Below are 26,242 nucleotides of genomic sequence, written 5' to 3'. Positions count from 1 at the left end.
TATAGGCTCACCCACAACCCCCAACTGCTGTAACTTCTATGTAATAAATAATATTTTAAGAGAGCCATCTGAAGCCTCCATCTCTCCGTCAGGCTCTTACAATATGTATAATGTTGAAAAATTTCACTGAATGAATATTGTTTCTTTAAGTTCTGCTATTAATGAAACTTAGTAGTGTGATAAATACATTTTTCTTGGGCTATAACATGGTGATGCAAAAAGATTTTGTTCATGTAACTAACTCAGAGAATGGTAAAAAGATAATCTAAAAATTCTTCACATTCTTGGATTATCCTATCTGGATAGGATGTGGGTGATGAACACCAAAACTCGAGGGAAAGGATTTATTGATCTCCATTATCAGGGAGTGCACTGGCAAGAGGGAGCGGCAAGGAAGAGGGGAAAAAAAAAAATAAAAATGTTGATTTACAGGTTGGGAGGGGGTTGATTTTGAATTATGCATGAAGGACCATAAATATGCAACAGGTTGATGCATTTAAGAAGTGTTCTCTGAGTTAAAGTGTGCTCTTGGCTGGATGCCAAGCACCTGGCCGTTGTAACTTTTTGCTTTATTGTATTTTTTTTAACTTTTTAACATCTACCAGGAAACTGAACCTCGTTTTTCACACTGGTCATACCAAAGAAAGCTGGCTGAATTAAAAAGTGGTAAGTTATGGTTGTCTGTGTCAGCTGCAGTGTGGTCAGGAGGTTAGGGGGGGATTTTGCTGATCTGCCCCACTCAGGTGAGACCCCACCTGCAGAGCTGCCCCAGCCCTGGGCCCAGCACAGGAGGGACCTGGAGCTGCTGGAGAGATCCAGAGGAGGTCATGGAGATGTGCCAGGCCTGGAGCCAGGCTGGGAGAGCTGGGGGTGCTCACCTGGAGAGGAAAAGGCTCCAGAGAGACCCCAGAGCCCCTTCCAGGGCCTAAAGGGGCTCCAGGAGAGCTGGAGGAGGACTGGGGACAAGGGATGGAGGGACAGGACACAGGGAATGGCTCCCACTGCCAGAGGGCAGGGTTAGATGGATATTGGGCAGGAATTCCTCCCTGTGAGGGTGGGCAGGCCCTGGCACAGGGTGCCCAGAGCAGCTGTGGCTGCCCCTGGATCCCTGGAAGGAGATGTTCAGTGATCATAAAGGGTGCTCAGAGCACTCAGGGCCAGGTTGGATGGGGTGTAGTGGAAGCTGTTCCTGCCCTGGCAAGGGGGTTGGAATGAGATGATTTTAAGACACAAAGCATGCAGTGATTCCACGATTTATCAGTGGATTCCCATTTTACAGGGTATTTGCAGTCTGGTTTTCACCAATCCTGTTGTGAACAAACACAACCTGTACAAACAATCTCAGGGGTTTTGCCCCCCACAGCCCAGCCCCACTGGCTGGGGTCACTCCCTGCCCTGTTCATCTCCCTGAGACAGCTTGGAAGGACAGGATTAACCCAGCCCTAAGGCTGATGTTGTGTTACAAACCAGCATCAGCAGCTCCAGAAACACTTCTCTGACAGGGAAGGCCATTTCTGGGTGTGACAAGCAGAGTTACCTGTGCCAGGTGTCTGAGCAGAATGGGCCTTGCATTTCCATTGGAATTACAGGCACTTCCTTGACATTTCTAAGCACAGTCAGGTCAATTTTGAAACCACATCTTAACTAAGTTTCTGGCTAAGTGTTAAGAAATGCAGAATGAAGATTTGCTCTCTCAGCCTAAGGAACTGCCTGCTTTGGTCAGCCCTTTGATTTGGGCATCTCTGGGACCTTATTTAAAAGCTTCTTGGCACGATTTGTATGAGGAACCTGTTAAAATTAGTGAAATATTAAACAAGTTTCAAGCACAATGATCTCCATCTGGTCCTAACAGCAAGACATGGGTAAAACCAGCTGAGAGGCATGGCCAGCAGGACCAGAGCTTCTGTCCAGAATGAAAAAAACACCTGGAGTTTTTCCAAACCTATTGGAGAGCTGGCAGCAAGCTCTGCCTGCTCCAGTTCCTCTCCATATTCCCTCCTCCTTTGTGGCCATGGACAAAACTGCAGAGCTGGGCTCTGTGTTTGGGATTTTCCTGTGTACATGGAGGAACTTCACCAAGCAAGGACACCACATTTTCCCCAGGGAGGAGTAAATGGCCACGTCCTGATCTTCACTGCAGCTCGGTGAGGACACAGTGATGTCCCTCACCCGAGAGATCCCCTGTGGGCACCAGGATTTATGGCCACATTAACCCCACAAACAATGGCCTCTCAGAGGAATCAGGACTTACCTTTAGCTGGTGCAAATAGGGCCTCCAGATGCCCTCCAGGAGGTCCTGGCGGTATTTCCTGGTGAAGTAGCCCAGGTAGGACACGAAGGCTGTGCTCAGCAGGACATCTCCACACAAGGTGCTCTGCTGCTCTTTGAAGTCCTTCACAGCCTCAGCCCATCTCACGTTTTCAGAGGCAAGTCCCCCAACCTGCCAATTCCCAAGTCAAACTGATCAATCATACAATCATGGAATGGTTTGGGTTGGAAGGGACCTTAAAGTTCATCTCATTCAATCCCTGCCATGGCAGGGACACCTCCCACTGTCCCAGGCTGCTCCCAGCCCCAATGTCCAACCTGGCCTTGGGCACTGCCAGGGATCCAGGGGCAGCCACAGCTGCTCTGGGCACCCTGTGCCAGGGCCTGCCCACCCTCACAGGGAAGGATGACAGAAGTATTAAAGCCCATCAGCTGTTAATTGCCTTAACATCACAGATTCCCATCTCAATGCCCCCCTCCCACACAGAGCACTCCTCTCCACAGCCACAGCCTTCAGGATTTCACACAATTTATTATCACACCAGGTACGTGGGATTTTGATCACAATTCCCTTCACATTCTGTCAAAAAAATGCTTCCTCCTACCTATTTTTCATCAGCATCCAGACAGTGCAGCTGGGGCTTTGAAGAGGGTTCAGTGTCTCCTTATAAAATAAATTGCCTTTACATGCACAGATCACTTATTTGACCATCCCATTTTTTGGGATACCATTGGACATAGGAATGGAATGCAGCCTTCTGCTTACAAGCCAGGAAAACCCAACCCAGTTTTGAGACGACCTTATGGACCTGAGATGGAGAATGCCAGACCTTAGGGTGAAATTCCCACTGCCAAGGAGAAACCTCTGTTGATGTACAGCTCTGGGCACACCCACAGCAGGCACAGCTCCCCTCTGCTCACAGGTTCTGTCACCAGGGCCAACCAGCACCTTTTCTTTTTCTTCCTCAATCCACTGTTCACGTGAACTTAAGGTTGTTATTTCTCCCTATTCTCATTTTCAGTAAAAACACTTCTATATCCTTCTGCAATTCCAACTACAGGATGCTGACATGACGCTGTCCCTTTCCCCAGGCCCCTGTTCAGTGTTAAACAGGCCCAGCTCTGACACTAATCCCTGTGACAAGCCTTAGGAACACCTCCAATGGCTCATTCCCCTAACCTGGGCTATGTTGCCATCTCAAACTGCTCTGCAGACACAGATCCCCATCATGGGAAGGCAACACCTTCAGGCCCTCACTGAATTTCCCTGTCACACCTTCCAAGCTGACCAAGCCCTGTTTCCAGCAGAATCCCAGCTGCCTGCTGAGGGTCAGAGCCACCTTCACATTCCCAACACGATGTCACTGCTGTCTCCACAGTGTTGGCTGTCCTGCAGGCTGTCCTTGCACCCTTGTGTACCTCCATCCCCCTGATAAACAGCCAGGATCTCCTAAGCCAAGGCATTATTGGGTTAATGAACCCCCCAGCACAGCCCAGCTCTGCAGGGCACACCACGGGCCCCTCCTGCAGCCGGCAGCAGTGTTCCCTGTGCTGGGAACACTGCACACACAGGCACAGCTCTGGACACAGCTTCCAGCTCCCTCAGCTGCACACTTCAGAACCTTCTGACCCACAGCTTACATCCCTGTGCTCAACAGCCACTGAGGATTTTTGATTTCATGACCAAGCCTAAGCTGCTGTGGATATCAACCCAACTTTTGGCACCTACAGCACCCCGTGGGCAGGAGATCCACAGTTCAGCTGAGCTTTCTGTACAAAAGTACATCCTTTGATGTGCTGCCTGAACTTTTCAATTGCTGAAACATTCGTCCAGTGCAAAACCAGGGAACAATCCTGCTGGCACCAGCTTCTCTGCACCACTCAGCATTCCAAGCCCTCAGTACCCCTCTGCTGCCTTCTTTTCAGGTTGAAGAGCTTTAGCCTCTTCAATAATTCCTCACACAGAAGCAGCCTTTTGATTTTCCTTGCAATCTTTATCTGCACCGAGTGATGCAATCTTTATTATCCGGTTTCTTTTATTGCTGCTGTCTCTGCACCATTTCCCATTCTCCTCCAGCCTTTGAGGTGCAGCAGAGGGGGCGGTGGTAATGCTGCACATTCAAGATTTATTTAGAAGGTATTCACAGAGCAAGATGGGGATTTTTCTGTTTTGTTCTCCCTTCTTTTCCTAATAAACCCTAATATCCGGTTTCAGATGGGCTTTGGGTTTGGTGAGGGCTTTTTGCTTCTGGGAGCACAGAGCTCACAGCACTCTTAACTCCATCCTTTCATTCCTGAGTGATAACAATCAGCTCAGCATCACTTACAGGGCATGTGAAGCAAAACCTCATTTCTCCAATGTACTTTACATTACATTTATCTGCCTGGTGTTTCATCCCTCCATCACTTGGGATCGTTTTTACAATTCTTTATAGACAGTTGACATCATCACTGCGGAGCCGTGTGACCTCCTACACACCAGCTCATTTATGATTCATGGAATCATGGAAGCACAGACTGCTTTGGGTGGGAAGAGACCTTAAAGGTCATTCAGTGCCATCTCCTGCCATGGGCAAAGTCACCTCCTGCCATTGGCAAAGACACCTCCCACCACCCCAGGCTGCTCCAAGTCCCATCCAACCTGGCCTTGGACACTTCCAGGGATCCAAGGGCAGCCACAGCTGCTCTGGGCAGTTTATTCTCATGAGCACAAGAACTAACAGACACCTGCAAAAATACCTCTGGTGGCCTTTCTGCCCTGCCAAAACTGCCCCTCATGGAGGGGAAAACTGCCTCTGGGAAGTTTGACCACTCTCAGGAGCAGAAAGAGAAGCCTCAGATTTTCTTTGTCCCACCTGAGCTCAGAGCTGTCCCTAAATCTGCCCCAGCTGATTGCTGTGCACAAACATGAGCCACCATCCTCCTCTCCTCACAGAGCTGCAGAGGCTCCCCAGACCTTTTGCTGGTCTCAGACTGTGCTGATGTCCCTTTAGCATTGCTAGAAAGATCCTCATGGTAGGATTAGGACCACAGCTGCCTTTCTTAGGGCTGCACTATGTGTAGGGCAAAGCCTGACCCAACCCATCCAAACCTCTCTGGTTGCTGCATTGGGCTGCTGGTTTAGAGGTGAACAATCTGTTCTCAACCCATAAGTACAGGTCTGCATCTTGCATCACTGAACTTCATCCCATTCCTGTGGTTCCCATATCTAGACTAACCAGTTATTTCACTTACAGCTGTCTCTTCCTGTGGGGGAATTCCCAGTTTTATGTTCTCAGTCTTGGAAGTTTGTCTTTTTATGGGAAGTCATATTCCTTACAGTGGAATGAAGGCTGGAAATCATCAAGGATCAGGCAGCACAGGTTGTACCTGCCCTGCTCCTCCTCTATTCTGGAACATTTGCTGGAGTCCAGCTGGAGCTGGACAGGCCCTGGTCTCAGCCCACATATCTCATCCCACTTCTTGAAAAAGAAGCAGAGCACTGCTTTTAAGTTATTGGTCACTTTTAAGGATCATACATAAATTATCCCTAATCTCAACTCCAGTTACAGAGCAGAGTCCAGTTCTTCCATCTTTCCCTTGTAGTTTTTATAGATGAAGCATCCATAGGTCTTCCCTCCAGTCTCCTTGAGGCTAACTCCTATATTAATCCCACAGCCCCTCTGAGACCACGAAGTCTTTATTGACCTGATTTTCCTGCTACTCAAGAGGTGCTTCCATACTCCTAATTAATTTTTTCAGGTTACTTTTTATCTCCTTAGGTCCCGGAGGTCTTTTTTTCTCCTTTGCTTGGATCACACACTACTGCCACTTTTAATATATTTAAGACATCCCAGGTGTCTCCTCCTCAGATCCTAGAAGTCATTGGAATTCTTTTTACTTAGTAAGAGGCAAATTAAAAGCTGCTCCCTGGATTACCTTTGGCTTTTTGATAATGACAGAGAGTGAAGAACCCTTCCTCACCCACCTTCTGCACACCTCTATGATTTTAGAGGCTTCTGTCACATCCATCCCCTCTACACCTTTTCCAAAATGAAGAGCCCTAATCCATTCCCTCTCTTCTCATATGGAAGTGGTTACACACTTTGTTGCAGCTTTCCTAGGCTGCCCACAGCCTGCTTAGACAGGGTGACCACATGTGGGATGTAGGCACTGACAGACCCAATACGATGACGCTTAACTTCTGTTTCCTGAGATTTTTCCTCCCAATTAGTAATACTCAATTTGTCTTTTTTCCTCCTGTCAAGTGCCACGCTGCTGTTCCTGAGAACTCTCTGCAACAACTCCAAGGGCTCTTCTGTGAGTGATAATAGTGCAATTAGGCCCTATCCATGTAACTGCATGATTACAGTTTGTTTTCCCTGCACACGTTATTTAGCATTTGTCATCACTAAATTTCCTCCTCTGCATTAGCACACACCCACTCACAAACACCACTCATCAGCCAGCCTCCCTTTCTGGTGCACAGATCCTGTTCCTTGGATCCTGGAGCATCTTCCTTGGGCCACCTGAAGTTCATGAGATGCCAGTATGGCACTGTGAGAGCCTCAATCCCCCAGGTTCATTTGTCAATCCAAAGCATTGCTCTCCATGTTCAGTTGCATTCTTTATATAACCTCAGACGTGTTTCTTTCAACGTCTGGGAACTCATTTCTACCCACAGCCACACCAGTGACACATCCTGAATGTCAAATGAGCTGCACAGCAGTGAGGGCTGTCAGCTCCTATTCCTAGATCAAAGGCACAGGAGATGGGGTGCAGTGCACAGCAGGAGTTGGGATGCAAGGAGCTCCTTGCCTACACTGCAGAAATGATGAATTGCTGACAGTATAAAATCAGAGAATTGTTGAGACTGGGGACTGTTCTCATGTCATGGGGTAGGGAAGAGTTGTAAGCAGCATGGCCTGGAACCTGGTGGCATAGAATCACAGAACCATGGAATGGTTTGGGTTGGGAGGGACCTTAAAGTTCATCTCATTCAATCCCTGCCATGGCAGGGACACCTCCCACTGTCCCAGGCTGCTCCAAGCCCCAATGTCCAACCTGGCCTTGGGCACTGCCAGGGATCCAGGGGCAGCCACAGCTGCTCTGGGCACCCTGTGCCAGGGCCTGCTCACCTTCACAGGGAGGATTTCTTCTGTATATCTAAACTAAATATCCCCTCTTTCAGTCTCAACACATTCTTCCTTGTCCTGTCACTACAGTTCCTGATGCAAAATCCCTCTCCAGTTCCTTGGAGGCCCCTCTTTAAATAGCTTTGTATTCTGGTTTGGAGGAGACTGAGGCTTTTAGAGAGCTTTGCACTCTAATTCTTGTCATTTCAGAAGCTGCAAAGCTACAGGTATGTTCCCACCTTTGTTTTTATGATACCACTTTTGAGTCACACTGTTTTGGCCCATCAGTACCTGCTCACACATTTAAGCCCCAAGAAGGAGGTGAGAGCTGTGATGGCAGCAGAGCCAGGCACTCGAACCACAGAGCTGCCCTGATACATGGAAACAACCACTGCAAAAGCATTTTCACCGCTGAAACTTGCTGCAGTGAAGGAAACTTTTCTAAAACCACGAGAGGATGGAATGTGCTGTGTGTCAGGGCTCAGCCCAGCCCTGGTCCCTCCCATGGGGCCAGCAGAGCTGTCCCTCTGGCACTCACCAGGCGGTTGGCCAGGGCGATGGTGCAGGCTGTGGCCTCAGCCTGCTGCTGACACTTGACCTTGTCTGCCGTGGCCTGCTCAAACCTGGCCGTCAGCTTGCTCAGGTTCTCGTTGAGGCGCTGTGGGGGAAAAACAGGAGGAAGTCAGGTTTGAACAACTAAGGAAGGATGTGGGGCTGTCGGAGGAGTCCAAAAGGCCATGAAGACTCTTCAAGGGCTGGACCCTTCTGCTCTGGAGGTGGGAGAGCTGGAGGTGTCCAGCCTGGAGAACAGAAGGCTCCAGGGAGAGCTCAGAGCCCCTTCCAGGGTTCAAAGGGGCTCCAGGAGAGCTGGAGAGGGACTGGGGACAAGGCATGGAGGGACAGGACAAGGGGAATGGTTTACACTTCCAGAGGGCAGGGCTGGATGGGATATTGGGCAGGAATTGTTCCCTGTGAGGGTGGGCAGGGCTGGCACAGGGTGCCCAGAGCAGCTGTGGCTGCCCCTGGATCCCTGGCAGTGCCCAAGGCCAGGTTGGACACTGGGGCTTGGAGCAGCCTGGGACAGTGGGAGGTGTCCCTGCCATGGCAGGGGGAGGAATGGATGGGCTTTGTGTTCCCTTCCAGCCCAAACCATTCCGGGATCCTGAGATCCTGAGGCAAACCCTTGTCCAGAGATGGCCAAGCTCCAGCCCAGCTCATCCACCCAGGGCTGGCAGCAGGAGCCAGGGCTGGGCTGGGCTGTGCTACTGCTTGGAACTCACACCCTCAGCACAGGCAGAGGCAAAGGACACACAAAATTAATTTATTTGGGGATTCTGGCTGGGCCCTGATGACGAGTGCTATGGCTGAATAGGCAGCTGAGGAACCCAAGTCTGATATTTCCTGATGCTACAGGCCCTGGTCTCCAAGCAGTCCCTGAGGCTCTGCTGGTTCCCCAGTCGTGCTCAAATCCCCAAAGGACTCCTGGAGTTCTGCCTGAACCCTTTCCAAACCATGCCCTCACACTGTTTCCAGCAGGAATGTAACAGAATTAAATGGTTCTGCTCTGAGAGCTGCCCAGGAGTGTGCCAGGAGCTCCCGGTGAGATGGGGCCGTGTCCTGTGCAGGTCACAGGCTGGGGGGACAGGAAGAGGCCAAAGCACCTGCAGAAAAAACTGCAGAGCCCTTTGCTAGGACAGAGCTGTTCACACTCGGATCTAAACCAAACCAACAGCTCCCATGAGCACTTGGAGCATTTCACTTCTGATAAGAGAAGTAATAATTGATTTTATCTGCACCCAATGCAGACTGCTTAAGGCTAAACTGCTTGTAAATCACTTTTACATTGAGCTACACACTAGAAACAAACTTGAAAATGAAAAAGGATTATATTAGAGATCTCTGCAGCTCTCCTGGATACTGGCAAACACAAAGCAGCCTCTCCTTGACCTGCCTTGGAACAATAACACAGAAAGTTTTTGTCCCTGTGTGCATGTGGATCTATGAGCCTACAGAGACTCATATATACCATATTCCACTATAAAAGCACGATCTGATAATTGAATTTCTATAGAATATATGCACATATCGGGCCTGCAGGGCTCCACCAGGAGCACACAAATACAGCTGTGTGCAGCTGTGGACACGCCTTTCACTGCTGCCTCCACCAGCCTCAGGTGCAGAGCACTCAATTCCCAGGCAGGCAGAGAACACAGGAAGTCCTTAATGTTTTGGACAATCAGATTTTTCTCATTTATTAATAAAAATGAGTATGAGGCAGCTTGGGGCCCAGCTGTGAGCAGGTATGAATCAGCACACAGCAGTGAAGCTATCCAAGATATCCCAGAGAAGTGAGGATATACCTCCACATCCATCCCACTCTACCCTGCACCATTCCCCATCTGCAGAGAGCAGAAGGATCCTAAACCAGGCAGTTTTGTAAGAGCATGCCAGAGGAGCACCAGTAATCTCCCCAAAGATTGCAATTTTCTTTAACAAAATCCCACTCTTTTGAAAAGAAAAAAAAAAAAAAAGCCCAGGCATAAAAAGCTTTGGAAAAGAGTAGCATAAAGGGATGAAAAAAGTTCCCCAGCATTGTATGGCACATCTGAGGTGGGAGAATTAGACACCAAAGCCCTCTAAATCCATCCCTGCTTCAGGTGCCTCCTTTCATCTGCAGCAGGAAGGAGGGATCTGAGAGTTCAGCACCGTTTTCTCATATTTTTAGTTAAAAAGTGTAGTAAGCATTTTAAGAATGATAAGCCCTTGAAAACTTCAAAAGAGTGATGTGTTTTCTAACAGGGTGAGGGGCTGGTGGAAGGGGTGAGGGGAGCAGAGGGACCTCACTCACTGGGACCCTGCCCCTGCTGTGGAGGGCATCCCACTCCCAAAGAGAGATCCCAAAACACCCCAAAACCAGGCAGGTTCTGCTTCCCATACTCTGCTCTTAGCAGGTATTGTGCTGGGAGGGAGCAGGAAGAAAAGCAGGATAAAGCAGGATGTGTTTTCACATAGAGATAATTTTCTGAAGGAAAATGATAAAGGCCTCACTCTACACTCTCTGGAAATGCACTTTTAATCACGCTGTAATTTCTTCTATTCAGAGATTTTTAAATTTTTTTTTTTTTTTTAAGTAGCAAAAATCCAAATAACATCCAAGATGTGCTGCCAGGGAGCTGTGCCATGACAAATGAGGCTCCTGCAAGAGCAGTTGTCATCCTGCAAAGCCAGGGACTGAGTGTGCAGCCAGCCCAGCACTGAATCAGCCTCCAGCCCCTGTCCCCTGCCCTGTGCAGCACACTGGGAACACACTGCTTTGAGATAATGAGTTTTCTGAGGACCCAGGAGAAGAGGTAAATTACATTTAAAAAATTAGGTGGGAATAATAAGGATTCATATTTACTCTTCCTCTTTGGGTACAAGCAAAGCTTGAGAAGAACACAGGAAATTTAAAAAGCAGCAATATTCTGTCACAGAATCACAGAATGGTTTGAGTCGAAAAGGATCTTACAGACCAGCCTTTTTCACCCCCTGCCATGGCAGGGACACCTCCCACTGTCCCAGGCTGCTCCAAGCCCCAATGTCCAACCTGGCCTTGGGCACTGCCAGGGATCCAGGGGCAGCCACAGCTGCTCTGGGCACCCTGTGCCAGCCCTGCCCACCCTCACAGGGAACAATTCCTGCCCAATATCCCATCCAGCCCTGCCCTCTAGCAGCCAGTGGGAAGCCATTCCCTGTGTCCTGTCCCTCCATGCCTTGTCCCCAGTCCTCCTCCAGCTCTCCTGGAGCCCCTTTGAACCCTGGAAGGGGCTCTGGGGTCTCTCTGAAGCCTTCTGTTCTCCAGGTGAGCACCTCCAGCTCTCCCAGCCTGGCTCCAGAGGGGCTCCAGCCCTTGGAGCATCTCCATGGCCTCCTCTGCATCTCTCCAGCAGCTCCAGGTCTCTCCTGTGCTGGGCCCAGGGCTGGGGCAGATCTGCAGGTGGGGTGTCACCTGAGCACAGGGGCAGAAGCCCCTGCCCTCCCTGTTGCCCCCCCTTGAGCCTTTGCCCAGCACAAGGTTGGATTTTGGGGCTGCCAGTGCAACAGGAGGGAGAGAAATCCCTGCAACCCCCAAACCTTTGGATTGCTACCCCTCCTTTAGAACACAAGCACTGAGCAGCAGCTCTGCCCTAAGGAGAGGATTCCCCCAGGCAGGGACAAGCAGGATGGATCCCCCCAAGGGTACTCACGGCGATTTTGGCCTTGACAGTGGCCAGCTTGTCCTGGGCTGCTGCCAGCTCAGCGTTGGCCCTGTCCAGAGCCTGTCTCTTGGGCTGCACCTCGGAGAACACGCGGTGGAAGCGCGCCATGTTCAGCACCCACGAGCACAGCCCGGCCGCCGCCGCCGACTTGGTGGCCACGAACTCGGGGTTGAACTTGGGGTCTTGCAAATAGGGCTGGAGGGCTTTGAGGCAGTTCTCATGGATGTTCTCCTTGTTGAAGTTGATCAAGGAGTCCAGGAAGCTGTCTACCCTTGCCATGGCCACTCTGGCTGCCTTCCAGCTCCTGTCCTTGGGGATCCTCCCTCCCGGGGCCGTCAGCACCATCACGGCTGCGGTGACGTTGCTGACAGCAGAAGGAGGTGACCCAAAGGACCTCAGCTCCGTCAGATTGGTCTGAAAAGGGGAAAACAAGGTTGTTAGATAAAAATGAATGGGCTTTCTTTTCACTCTGCCACTAATAGAGTCAGGCTCCCAGGCTATCAATCTGATAAATTGGGCTCCTCTCAGCCCCAGCAGTGCTGCCTTTAGATCACTGCCCTGCAGCTTTGCAGCACACCTGCTCCATTCCCTGCTCCTGACAGCCCACCTGGGACCAGCACAGCACACTGCTCCTCCCCAGGCTCCGGGGGGAGCAGCAGGTTTCATGCCCTCTCAGAAGATTGGGATAAATAAGAATGAAACCCATAAAAATAACACTCAGGCCCTCTAAAACCTCCTTCAGAGCTTCCCTTCATGCTCCCTCCTACCCAAGCTGAGATGTCCATGCCAAAGCCATGCTGTGATTCCCACATCCTGCAGCCCTCAGGGTTCAGGGAATGCAGCTGCTGAGAAAGCCCAGGCACCCTCACAGGACAAGGAGCCAAACTGCTCTGGAGGAGCCAAAGGGGCATTTTTGTCTCTCAGTCCTGATTTCCTGTGTTCTCAAACTTGTTACCACACCTGGCTTTGCAGTTTTTTATTTTGCAGGTGCTCTGCATTGGGTCTATCACAACCCATATGCCATTTACCATTGTCCATATAACAATTACCTTAATTATCATCCATATATATGTTATTATCTCATATATGTATAGATTTATCTCTCCACAACATTTTAAATAACTTCTCAGTTTGTCTCGGTCACTCTCACTGCCACCAGCCCCTGCAAAAGGCATTAGAGCAGGGGAGAGAGGGGCTGCAGCAGGTCCCACCCACACAGCCAAAGCCAGGCTGAGCCAGCCCACAGTCACTTCTTGGCTCACATGGAAGAAAGGAAAGGAAAGGAAAGGAAAGGAAAGGAAAGGAAAGGAAAGGAAAGGAAAGGAAAGGAAAGGAAAGGAAAGGAAAGGAAAGGAAAGGAAAGGAAAGGAAAGGAAAGGAAAGGAAAGGAAAGGAAAGGAAAGGAAAGGAAAGGAAAGGAAAGGAAAGGAAAGGAAAGGAAAGGAAAGGAAAGGAAAGGAAAGGAAAGGAAAGGAAAGGAAAGGAAAGGAAAGGAAAGGAAAGGAAAGGAAAGGAAAGGAAAGGAAAGGAAAGGAAAGGAAAGGAAAGGAAAGGAAATTTTCAACTGTCAGGAACACAGAGAGAATTCACTCTGGCAAGGCTGAGCAGGGCCAGCTCTCCTGATACAGAGGCACCAAGAGGGACTATTTAAAACATCAGAAGGATAATCCTCCCAGCACAAACACAGGAGCAGAAATCAAGGTGGGTTTGAGGTGCAGCTGATGAGGAAGAAACAGCCTGGTCATGTCCCAGTGGCCATGGCTGCTCTTCTTTTGCTCAGGAAGGTGACACCATCACAGAAATGTCCACGTATCCACATCCTCACTGACTATATGGATTTATTATTGGATTCTACTCAACAGCTTTTCTCAGTGTGTTCCTTGTTAATGTTGCATATAACCCTGCAGTCCAGGGAAGATGGCTGAGGTAATTGGGCAAAAGCTGTATAAACACACATAAACATTGCTGATTATTCATGTCAGACAGGTTGAGCTCTCTGATACATCTTCAGCCATCTCCATCTCCAGGTAAAGGAGACCATGGCTTCCACTGCTCTGCTACTGCTGCTTTACAGTTTCCTGGAGAAAATCCCAGTATTTCCCCCATCTTTACCTAATGAGACATTCCACAGCTCCAGCAAGAACTTGGAACTAATGGAGAGACAAACATTTTCCTTTTGCACTGTCCGTTCCCTCCCACAAAGGAAATCCAGAGCACAGCAAATCTACCTCCTTCACAAAAGCTAATCCAACAGAATGCCCCTGCTGGATGGCTCCAAGCTGCTTTCCCGTCCCCCAGTAGGGGGACTGAGCCATGGTTAGGCCTTGCTGTGACTGGGGGGTTTCCAGCTGTGGTTTCCAGCTGTGTGCTGTGGGAGGCTGCTGCCCCAGGACACTGCATGAACTGCAGAACAAAACAAATTGCAGGTCCATCTCTCAGGCACATCACAGAACCACAGAATCAACTAAGTTGGAAAAGACCTTTGAGATCATCATGTCCAACCTCTGACCCAACACATCCTCATCAACTAAACCATGGCACTGAGTGCCACATCAAACTGGAGCCCCCGGAGCACCCTTGAAGGATAAACCTTCCAAGGCACAAAAAGTCCTCCCAAAACCAATCTCCAGCAATCAGAGCAGTGTTTATCTCCTGATCACATGTTTTCCCAGTGGCATCTTCCTTTGGACCAGCTTTGTGTGCTCCTCTCCATGGCAATGAGTGAAGGGGAACATGGTGCAGCCTCAAGGGTGCTCCGAGTTCTACCTGGAACCCCAGAATTATGGTAGGACCCACAGCTGCTCTGTGGGTTAGAGAGGGTTAATGAATGAGTTTTGTTTTGAGAAGTATTCTCTGACCAAGGCTGTTGGCCTGGAGACCAAGAAGAGAAGGAAGGAGAAACCTGCACGGGGAAAAGTATTTTTAGAAAGGTTTTATGGAAAACAGAGGCGTAGATGGCTTTACACCAATGAACGTTATGTTGAGTAATTGTGACCAATGAAGAAAGTGTAAACTGTGTAGAGGGTATAAAGGACAGTGTGCTGTTGTAATAAACAGGTATTGGCCTTCTGAAATGTAGTGTGTCTATTTGTGTGTCACACCCTCCCCTACAGCAACACAGAATCAGAATTAACCAGGCTGGAAAAGACCTTTGAGATCATCAAGTCCAAACACCAAACACCACCTTGTCAACTAAACCATGGCACTGAGTGGCACAGCCAACCTTTTTTTAAACACTTTAGCACCAGCAGGGAAGAAGCTGGAGGAGGAACAACACAATGCCCAGAACTTGGGCCATCAGATTACACAGCCCCTCTCCCCCAACACAGAGGAAAAACACTGGGAATATTCATCCTACCTTGTTGAGGGTGTTGAGAGCATCCTGGGCAGCTGCCAGGGCAGGCTCAGCCTTGGCCAGGTCCTCCTCACAGTCCTTCTGCTTCTGCTCGACCTCCTGGGTGATGAGAGCCACCTTCCGCTCCTCCTCATCAGCCACCGCCTTCTTCTTGCTCACCTTCTCCGTCTCCACCCCCCACCACCTGGATCAGCCTGTCAGCATCCTCATTCTTCTGCTTCAGCTCCACCTCCTGGGCTGCCAGCTTGGCCTTCAGCTCATCCACCTGCAGGGCAGAGATTTGTGGGAGCTGGACTGTCCTGCCTGCTCCTCAGACCCAAGGCAGGGAGGGCCTGGCTGTCAGCAGAGTCCTGGTGATGCCTGAAGTTTCAGCTTTCATATTTCCAGACTCTGCACTGCATTGGTGTGTGACTCTGAACTCCATCCAAAGTGTTCCAAGTTCTCCTCCCAGCTCAGGCACACAAAACAATTCTTTGCCAGCCCCACAACCAAGGACAGCGCTGCAGCTTCAGCCCCAAAAAGTGCAAAGAGCAGCGACTGGAGGAGAGAATGTGGGAGGATGGCACTGCAGAAGCTGGAGCTGCAATTGGACAATGAAGGCCAAGATGGAAATGGAGCCAAAGTGATCCAAGTGTGAGAACTCGTGACTCGGATCCATCTTGGCTCCATCTTGGCTGGAGCCACGGCCGGGCTCTTGCAGTGCCCAAGGTGAATCCTTGGAAGGGCTTGGAATAAATCCCTGCTTTATTCCTTCAGCACTGCCCAGCCTCTGCTCCAGGAAACTCTCCAGGCATCATTTTCTTACAGCCCAGGAGCCCCATCACACAGCAAGCACATGCAGGAAATCATTATAAACCCAAACCCATCAGCTTTCAATACGAGCTCTGATGTCACACTCCCCTGAGCAGAGATGTGTGGGTGCTGTGCCTTGCTGGAGACATGACAAGGCTACAGTTCAGCCACACTTCAGCTTCTCAGTCTGGGCAGCAGCAAACCTGGGCACAAGGTGGTCTGTGCCCCAGGGACTCCCTGAGCCTCCTGCTCACCCCAGCACATCCTGCCCTCCCCACCCCTCCAGCCTGGGCCCCTGCACAGGGCAGGGGCAGCACCTGCTCTGAGACCATCAGTCCTGCAGCCTGTGGCAGGAATCACAGAAACATGGAATGGGTTGGGTTGGAAGGGAACTTAAAGCCTATCCAGTCCCTCTGCCATGGCAGGGACACCTCCCACTGTCCCAGGCTGCTCCAAGCCCCAGTGTCCAACCTGGCCTTGGGCACTGCCAGGGATCCAGGGGCAGCCACAGCTGCTCTGGGCACCCTGTGCCAGCCCTGCCCACCCTCACAGGGAAGAATTTCTTCCTAATATCATTTTTCACCTCAGAAAGATTGCAGTTGGGATCTGCAGACAGGTCCAGCCCTTGGCAGAGCCCCGAGGGTCAAGGGAATTTAAATGTGATGTCAGAGGAGCCTGAGAAGGGACATCCCTGTGAGCTGGCAGCCAGGAGGCCACCAGCACAGCCATGGTGGCAACTCCTCACACCCTGCTCACACACAGGAGTCCTCACCAGCACTTGCACAGGAGGAAGCTCACAAAGACTCTCGCTTGTAGACAGAAAACCTCCAGCTAAAAATCTCCATCTCAGTGAATTTACTCAGACTCTGAGCAGACCACAGAGGCTTTCAGTGCCTGATCTCAGCTCAGCTCACTTAGAGCTCCTGGGGTGCATCTTTATCCACACAAAAATACTTCCAGGAAGGCAAGGCAGACACAGGTTTTGGCAATCCCCGTTTTGATAGCAGAATGGAAAGCACAACCTGCAATCCACAAACTGAAGCTGTTGACATTTGGCATGGGTTTCACATGGAGAGCAGTTTTTCAGGGCTCTCCACACGCCCTCCATCCATCAGCATCCCCTGCAGCCTGGCTCTGTGGGACTGCTCTCACCAGGACAAAGGCACAGCTGTAAATCCAAGCTCACATGAGCACATAATCCCTGCATGTGACAAACCCAGCAGCAGCTCCTTGTTCTGCTCCAAGTCTCTGGGGGCTGCAGGAAATTGAAGTGGGCTCTGCTGATGGCTGATATGGCTGTGACCTTCTGCCCAGAAATCAGCCTTTGTGTGCTGGATACACACACAGATGGGAGCTCCAGGGGTTTACACGGCCAGGACAAAACAAGCAGGGGATTAAAATCCACAGGCACTCAACAGCAGCACAAAGAGCAGGTGTAAGCTCAGCCCTGGGGAGCAGACAATGCCCTGCTAAGCACACACAGCAATGGAAGGGGAAATGACTTTGTCAGGATTTTTAAAAAGCAAGAATGCTGGAGAAGGAGCGTCTGCAAGGGCTTGCAGTGACAGGACAAGGGGGAATGGGTTCAAACTGAAGGAGGGCAGGGTTAGGTTGGCTATCAGGAATAAATCCTTTCCTTTGAGGGTGGGCAGGCCCTGGCACAGGGTGCCCAGAGCAGCTGTGGCTGTCCCTGGATCCCTGGCAGTGCCCAAGGCCAGGTTGGACACTGGGGTTGGAGCAGCCTGGGACAGTGGAAAGGTGTCCCCCATGGCAGGGGGTGGAAAAGGATGATCTTTAAACTCCCTTCCAACCCAAAGAATTCTGTGATTCTCTGAGAAACCTGTGAGCAGCTTCCAGAGTGCAGAACAATCTGATAAGCAATTAGTAATGTGAGGTGGAAAGGGAAAGAGCAAAGCAAATGAGAAATTCAAGGGTAATGTGCTGTGACTTCATCAGGGAAAGGAAGGGAGAAGCCCTTGCCTACCACCAGAACAGCATGAGAAAAAATATTAAAGAGAAGAAAACCTGGAGGGCAGGCTCCCAGAAGACTCATTTTATCTGATTGTCCCTGCCTTGTTTCAAGAACACAAAATACATCAAAAGGTCAGCGATTAATTGATAGTGCCAGCCAGGCTCGAATCTGGAATCCAGTGATGCAATATTAACCACAGCCATCCTCAGAATTACTCAGCAATGGGTGCTGACCTCCGGGTGGCACACAGCACTCTGAAAAACAAATGACTCATCCCACACATCTTCCCAATCCATTATGTCCTAATAGGAAGGAGGCTTCAGCTTCCTTGAGTGCTGAGGATGCTGCTGTCCACAGGGAGAAATGGTTGTAAAACATTGCTGAAGGAGGAAAGTTGGTCAACAGCATCAAGGTGTCCAAATCTCCAAAGGAAAGAAAAAAAAAAAGGAGTAGAGGGAACCACAGCAAAAGGAGGCAGAGAGGTTATTTTGAAATGGGAACAGCAAAGTAAAAAATATCTGCAGCTCCTGATATGACAGCTCTTCATGCTGAGGCCACTGTGAGCCTACAGAAACACACCAACCTCACCCCTAACTTGCCATGGACCCTGGAGAATGGCAGAGATGAACACCAGAGCACAGCCAGGTGATACCCAGGCATCAAAATCCTCCACCTTTACTTTGAAAACACCCCCCAGCCCATCACTCCCAGGCACAACCTGCAGATGACACATCTGAGTGAGAGAGAGGAGTCTTCACCTCCTCAGCCCCAAGGCCAAGTATGAATTCACCATGGGTGAATGTAAAGTTCAGCCTTCTAAACCCATGCTGAAGATTGCAGATGCTGGTATGATTTCCAATACTGATAAATCTGGTTTCAAATCAACAGCAGTTCTGACTATTGCGCACATCTGGTAATTTAGGTGTTTAATTTTAGGTCCCCAGTGCTAATTTTAGACTTGAATTTGACATATTTGTCCTCACTTTCTGCATCTTAATTACCTGCACATGGAGGCACCTCTCAGCCCAGCCCCTCACTGCAACCAGACACCAACACTGTTCTCTTTCATCCTTCTTGTGATTGATTTTTCCCATCCTTCCCATTGCCTCCAAGTCCTCCCCCACTGCTTTGTGGCTCATCAGAGAACCCTGCCCACACAGCACCCACTGAAGAGAAGCATGAAGGATACAGAAGGGTTCCCATGTGTCACAACAGACACAGGGACTTGTTTTCAAAAGATTCATTTCATATTAGCTGCTCCCAAAAAAATTAAACCTAATCCATCTTATCCACCACTGGGGAATCCTGAAAAAACAGCAGCATCCCACAGGTCCATCAGAACTATTGCCTGCATGGGTGAGGTGAGGTTGTTGGAAAATATACCCAATTTAAAATGTTGAATTTTATAACTTCAGTCAGGTTTGTCCACCTTTGTCCCCGGGGAAGGGAATTTAAGTTTCCTTCCAGGGCATTGTTCCACCAGGCAAGGCCTGATGGACCTTAACATCTCAACAGACTGGGAATAGCACAGAAGGTGCACAAAAGATTATAATCATCAATGACCAGCAGCTCCAAACATCACCCCTGGCATGGTCTGGGAAAAGAGAAATAAGGAGAACCTAATTAGCATTGGAGGGGAAGAGATCTGTAACCAACAGGAAACCAAATACCAAGAATTCTGCAACTTGGAACCAATGAACATTGAACCAATGAATTTCCATGGGTTTTGGCTGTATAATTTGTGAAAAACCTGGTAAAATTCAAGTGTCATGAAATGATTTTCTCTGCACACCCAGGCTATGTGTGGATGAAATGATTTCTGTTGCATATCCCGGCCAGAATATAATAATGCCTTGATTCTCTAACACTAAAAACGCTGTTGGAGGGTTTTTGTTTTTCCTGTAGTTTCAGTGATGAGGTGAGCTGAGGTGTGCTGGGCAATGAGGGCACAGCCTCGTGGCTCTGGTGGATGCCACCAGTGCTCTCTGCTACCCCTTCCCCACAAAGGAGATGCTGAAACCTGCACAGGGACGTGGCAGTGCCTTTTTAAAGGGAGATGGAGATGGAGATATCAGCTCTGAGAAGCCCCAGGCCAGCCCATCCATCACCTCCAGGCAGGTGTGTGTCCCCTGGGGCGTGACAGACGTGATTGATGCCCCCAGCACTCCCCAGAGCAGATGTGTGGAAGGGGATGGACCTGCCAGTCCTTCCTTCTCATCAACCACCTGCATTCCCCTGAGCAGCTTCAGGAGAGCCTCATTTACCACTGTAGAAGCTTTGTAAGCAAACATTTGTAAAAGTTAATAGAATATGAAATGGAGAACAAAATGGGAGTGTAGCAACAGATGCAGGTGTCACTGCACAGAGGTTTGGGAAACACCCAGAACAACTTCTAGTCACTGCCAGAGGAGTGTGCCAGGGGGAGTCTTCAGCAGGGGGATTTTGGGATAACTGATGTGCATTTCAGACATGTATTAGCTTTCCTAAAAGATGGATAGCATAATGGAAGGAAAAATGAACAGCAGTTCCATTTTAACAGCATGCACTATTTAGTTTGAAAGACTCTTGCTGAAGTTATTGTAGATTTCCTGGATGCAACTCCAAAATTCACTGACTGCTCTGTATTTTCTAAGCTGTTTTGTCACAGCAGCTGAAATTAAACCATTAAAAGAGGATGGCAGATCAGCTGGATCCCAATCTCATTTTACTTTTTGAAATATTTCACTTACCTCACAAACAGCAGAGACTGGACACACACCTCTCCATTCTCCTTTCCTGTGCAGAGCATCACTTCTGCTCCTGCAGAAACCCAGCTCAAGACAGACTAGAGCCAAGATCCAGCACAAATTTCTTCCCTGTAAAGTTCGCTCTCAAACCAGACAAAAAAACCGAGGAAAACCAACCTCAAGGAGTCCTTACCTGTGCAGAAGTGCTCTTGAGCTTCTCCAGGCCGTTCTCCAGCCGCTCCATTTTGGCCTTTAAATCCTTGTCCTTTTCCAGCAGCAGGCTCTGGTAGAGTTTGATGTGCTCCAGGAAGGACTTGGGGGTGGTGTAGTTGTAGCGGTGCTCGTTGCTGAGGTACAGCCGGGACATCTCATTGACACTGATGTGGACGTGGGCCATGAATTTGCTTATTGAATCCTTGACTGAATCCTAAAGGTAAGATGGCAAGATGAGGAGAAACTGTTTTAAATAGAAAACTATATATAACACAGGCCTGTGCTGAATATAAAGGAATTTGCTAACTTTTCATTCTGCTGAAGCACAATCCAGGGTGTAACAGCCAAGCTGATCCCTTTTCACTGTTATCTCTAAAATAACTTTGTTGCTCATGTACTTTATACCTCTTTTTTATATCTTTATATCTCACACATTATCTTATTCCACACAATTTCTCTACAAAATAACAGCCCTTTAAAGTATAAATTTTTGCTTTTCTCCTGTACAAATGGGAAAAGTGCACATTCCTAAAAGGAAACATTGTAGGCTTTATTCTTCCTAAATCCTGCCTGGAAAAACGAAATAAACAGAAACGAATCTCTATTCTAGTAGCAGATTGTCATCACGGAGAACTTGACCTATTTTTGCCCTTGAGATTTCCAGAAGCTCCGACACAAAGTGGGAAGAGCAGCAGGTTATTTTCTGCAGGTTTGGAGTTGTCCTTATGCTGGCAGAGCCATCTTTTCCTGGCAGTGCCCTCAGGTCCCAGTAACAAATGAGCTCCCAGTGGCACCTCCTCAGCTCCCAGGGACACAGCCTCAGCTCCCAGTGACAGCCTCAGCTCCCAGAGACAGCCTCAGCTCCCAGAGACACAGCCTCAGCTCCCAGTGACAGCCTCAGCTCCCAGAGACAGCCTCAGCTCCCAGAGACACAGCCTCAGCTCCCAGGGACAGCCTCAGCTCCCAGGGACAGCCTCAGCTCCCAGGGACAGACTCAGCTCCCAGGGACAGACTCAGCTCCCAGGGACACAGCCTCAGCTCCCAGGGACACAGCCTCAGCTCCCAGGGACAGCCTCAGCTCCCAGAGACACAGCCTCAGCTCCCAGGGACAGCCTCAGCTCCCAGGGACACAGCCTCAGCTCCCAGTGACAGCCTCAGCTGCCAGTGACACAGGAGTGTGGTGCCCGTGGCTCTGCTGCCAAGCTCCATAGCCCTCTCCACAAAAATGTGGTATGTGCCTCAGTGATGGTTTAGCTGAATTTCATGCACTTCAGTGCTGGCAGTGGTGCCCCTCTGGACAGCCACCATTGCCCTGGATGTGTTGGAGGGCACCCAACCCTCCCTGCAATGGTGTGAGAGATACGGGGCCACCCCTGCCCGTGGCCAGCCGTGTCCCCAGGGTCCCCAGCAGGAGGTGTGCTGGCTGCTCACCTGCAGGGTGTCCATGTCCCGCAGGAAGCGGCGGCTCACGGACTCCAGGGCCTGCCGGGGCCATGGCTGGAAGCAGTCCATGGTGCTGCAGCCCGCCAGGGCTGGGAAACGGCGGCTGCAGAGCCGCAGCCTGGGGCCCACGGGGGACAGGCACAGCACGACCTGAGAGCACAGCAGGGCACTGAGGAGCAGGGAGAGCAGCATCTGCCCCTGCAGCCCACCTTGGGTTCCACTGACCCCTCCCCATCCTATCCCATGCCATGGATCCCATGCCATCCCATGCCATGGATCCCATCCCATCCCATCCCATCCCATCCCATCCCATCCCATCCCATCCCATCCCATCCCATCCCAATCCATGGATCCCATCCCATCCCTGGGTTCTCATCCCAACCCATGGATCCCATCCCATCCCATCCCATCCCATCCCATCCCATCCCATCCCATCCCATCCCATCCCATCCCATCCCATCCCATCCCATCCCATCCCATCCCATGGATCCCATCCCATCCCATGGATCCCAACCCATGGATCCCATCCCAACCCATGGATCCCATCCCATCCCATGGATCCCATCCCATCCCATGGATCCCAACCCATGGATCCCAACCCATGGATCCCATCCCATCCCATGGATCCCATCCCATCCCATGGATCCCATCCCAACCCATGGATCCCATCCCAACCCATGGAGCCCATCCCACCAGCTGAGGGAATATAAGGTGTGGATGTTATCAATCTCAGTATAATAATTGGCTTTCACATTTATATATTAACTGTTACAAGTTATTATTGATTACAATGTTTTCAATATAGTACAATTTGTAATCCCTTTTAACTGCTTTTTGATAGCACACACAGACAGAATCATTGGGTTGGAAGAGAGTTTGATAAATTAGCAAATTAGCATATTTGACAAAAATTACCAATTAGAGACATAAGAGGTGAAGTAATTTCCCCCAGTTCAACCCTCTGTAAATCCTCTCCTCACAGCTGGAAGCTAAACTGTGTTTATGAAAATATGTCTTAAAGAACTGTTCTTTTGGCCTTGGTTCCCAGAAAGAACCAAGATAGGATAAAGGCCTTGTACCCCGTGGGGCTTGGAGCTCTGGAATTTTGTCTTTCTGGCTAGGAAAAAGGTATGGAAAAGTACTGGAACTAGCTACTAATACAATAATAGGCCACGAATATGTGTGTAAAGAACACAGAGAATATATAAAATGAAAAAGGCAAAAAAATCATTCAGCACCAACCTCTCGTGCTCCATCTCACCTTCAGCAGCCGTCGAACTCGCTCGATGAAAAACCTCCAGCAATTCTCCCTGGAATCCACCAGCCCCCGGGCTCTGACCTCACCCCTCACACTGCTGGTGATGTTTTCCACTTCATCATCAGGGAAGAGATCTGGGATTTCCCCTAGGAGGAGAGGGCACCTTGGGGTTTACAGCTCTGGACGTTGCTGTAGTCTCAGAGCAAAGGGAAGCTGCTGCCTCCCACTTCAGGGGCTCAGGGAAGTCCCCTCCTCAGGTAAAACCCCTGCACCAGGTGCCCCTGGGCTCCAGAAACAGCAAAGGGGCACAGAAAGTCATCCTGCTGCAAAATAAACACCTGTGAGAGCAAACTTCCTTATAAAACACAAGGGAAGGGGACATAGAATAGAGTCAAAGTAGAGAAAATCCTATCTTTTTCTCCAGTCTAATTAGATTACAAAAGAAATATTCAAATCCCTAATACCCCATATATACTTTGAAATTGTTGTAGTTTTGGAAATGCATTAATTACATGTAAAATTTTTGCAACTATTCAGGGCCATTTCCAGCAGTGGCCAAATAACTCCCAGACCATTAGAAGTTCGAAATCCTGTAAAAGCTTTTAAAAGTTAATAGTTAAGCAGCTGATTGCCAAAAATGCACCCAACCAAATATTGTTTTTAGTGTTTCCTTGATTTATCACATACTCACTTCCTTTCTGGCTTCTGATTTGATTAAAATCATCATTGTTGAGCCAGATACTTTCAATACAAGCACTAATCACTTAGGGAAATACACTAATCAGAAATCTGCTCATTCATTAAAAGGATTAAAAGTATCTTTTGTTCTAGATGGTGACAAGTGTAACAACTGAGAAAAACACCTCCCACTGTCCCAGGCTGCTCCAGCCCCAATGTCCAACCTGGCCTTGGGCACTGCCAGGGATCCAGGGGCAGCCACAGCTGCTCTGGGCACCCTGTGCCAGGGCCTGCCCACCCTCACAGAGAAGGATTGTCTCGTCCTGTTCTTGCTTCCTCATCCCCAGTCCCTGTGCAGCTCTCTTGGAGCTCCTTTAGGCACTGGAAGAGTCTCTAAGGTCTCCCCAGAGCTTCTCTTCTCCAGGCTGAAGAATCTCAGCTCTCTCCTGAGATTCACCTTCAATCATCAGATGTTTGTGCATCTACACCAGGTGTAGGAGTTGGTGGGAGCTCCTCTCCACAATCTACAACAATCTCTGTCCTTGCTCCTGATTACAAAACCATCACAGCTGATTCAGATGGAAGAGCTTCAGAGCTTCTTTCTGCTGAAGCCATCTAGCCACCAATTTATAGCCACACGTCACCTCTGGAGCTACTCACAAAGAGTTGTGCTGCTCATTCCTCACCTCTTCCTATCCCTGGAGGGACCTGACCCAGCTGGTGCCTTCCCCACTCAACTCACAAACAAGGCAAAAAGTGGCAGGCAGGCAGTGTGGCCTGGGTTACAATGTAAAGATGTGCCCAAAAGGATGGATCCTGTCACCAGCTGTTAACCCATGTTGGGCAGTGATCCTGATCTCTGGGGGAGATATCCTCTGTTAATGGGCCATGTGTTAACCCAGCTGGGGCAGTGTTCTTTATCTTCCCCACAGCCCATCCTCCCTCCAGGAGATCTCTCCTGTTCATGGCCATGCAGTCCCAGGGCAGGGCTGATAAAATTCCATCATCCCATTGGGAGATGCTCCAGCCAGGGGGAGGAGCCAAGCATTTCCTACCCAGATAAAATCTGAGATCTGGAACACCAAGGCAGCCCTTACCCACTGGTTTCCAGGGGACAAGAGCTACCAGACCTTTCTACAGGATCACTGCTTCAACAAGATCACTTCATCTGGACTGCTGCCACCACCCTAACTAGCAGAGTGTCAGGTTGTATTCTGACTCTGGCAGTGCTTTTCTTTTGTACTATTTTTTCTCTTTCTTTCCTATTAAAGTGTACTTCTGACTTGGAGTCTCTCACCGTTTTGTTTTCAAACTAGTACACAGTGGCAGGGATCTGCCTGGAAAATGGGGATGTGCTCACTCCAGGTGTCCTCTCATGGTCCTGGTGACACAGCCTGCACCCCCCAGTGCCCAGGAACTGCAGCACACCTGGCACAGGGATGCTCATCTACACACACCTGTTCCCTGTTCTGCAGGGAAACAGAGCACTGCTGGGGACATGACTGTACCTCAAAAACCTAAATGCATCTGGAAAAACAACAGGGAAAAGGCTGGAATCAGATAAGCAGCCAGGTGACACACACTGATATGGTCACCCCATGGCATTGCTTCACGCTCCAGCTCAGATACTCCAGTCAAATCTTGTATCCAGAAACAAACTTCATTTCTGAGGTGAGTGCATGAGATCCACAGGTGAGACTCCTCACCTAGTGATCCATTCGTTTGGCTCTGTCCCCAGCTGCAATACCCCAACAGACACATCCCTTAACAACTATGTGCAGAATCCCATGGCATATGGAAAAATGGGTACAAGACAATAGGAAAAGACAAGAAATCACCCAGCTGATGGAGTGTCCCTGCCCAGGCAGGCCTCAGCACAGCTTTTACTCCAGAGCTCAACCTGTGTAACTTCCAGCTCATTTCATCATTGCCCTTTGTCTATTCCAGAATTCCAGGTGCTACCAGGAGCAAAACTGCACTGGGGGAGAGGGAAAGCAGAGCACGAGGGCTGTACCTGATGCCAGGAAGTCGTTGACCAGCACCAGGAACTGCTCATCAGCCAGCTGTGCATCACTCAGCAGGAACACAGAGCCCACACTCTTCAGCCCAGCCTTCAGGTACAGGCTGGCCAGGTCTGCCTGCAGTGGGAAATTGTTGCATGCAAGTAGAGATATTATAAAAGAAA

General features: G+C 49.6%; 2 protein-coding genes across 5 annotated transcripts in view; both read right to left on the bottom strand.

The window, feature by feature from the left end:
* The window catches only part of LOC148221596 (dynein axonemal heavy chain 9-like), an 86,121-nt gene extending 70,956 nt beyond the window's left edge, over positions 1-15,165 (bottom strand). For 3 of the 4 annotated variants that reach the window (XM_088176369.1, XM_088176372.1, XM_088176371.1), the window contains exons 1-4: positions 14,979-15,164; positions 11,609-12,034; positions 7,921-8,040; positions 2,252-2,440 (exon numbers count right to left, since the gene is read on the bottom strand). In XM_088176369.1, coding sequence (XP_088032495.1) covers positions 2,252-2,440; positions 7,921-8,040; positions 11,609-11,965 — 666 coding nt within the window. In that variant the 5' untranslated portion in view covers positions 11,966-12,034; positions 14,979-15,164. Of the gene's footprint in view, positions 1-2,251; positions 2,441-7,920; positions 8,041-11,608; positions 12,035-14,978 lie in introns of all 4 variants that reach the window. The other variant, XM_088176370.1, reaches the window with a different exon arrangement.
* LOC106859514 (dynein axonemal heavy chain 9) overlaps positions 15,102-26,242 on the bottom strand; it is a 69,543-nt gene continuing 58,402 nt past the window's right edge. Inside the window, exons 37-41 of the mRNA XM_088176819.1 lie at positions 26,072-26,195; positions 23,383-23,525; positions 22,110-22,271; positions 20,659-20,892; positions 15,102-15,240 (exon numbers count right to left, since the gene is read on the bottom strand). Coding sequence (XP_088032945.1) covers positions 15,109-15,240; positions 20,659-20,892; positions 22,110-22,271; positions 23,383-23,525; positions 26,072-26,195 — 795 coding nt within the window. The 3' untranslated portion in view covers positions 15,102-15,108. The remainder of the gene's footprint in view (positions 15,241-20,658; positions 20,893-22,109; positions 22,272-23,382; positions 23,526-26,071; positions 26,196-26,242) is intronic.

The sequence above is a fragment of the Sturnus vulgaris genome, chromosome 20, assembly GCF_052056855.1.
Source record: "Sturnus vulgaris isolate bStuVul1 chromosome 20, bStuVul1.hap1, whole genome shotgun sequence".
NCBI lineage: Eukaryota > Metazoa > Chordata > Aves > Passeriformes > Sturnidae > Sturnus > Sturnus vulgaris.
Note: the sequence above shows the minus strand (reverse complement) of the source record. Positions and strands in the feature narration are given on the sequence as shown.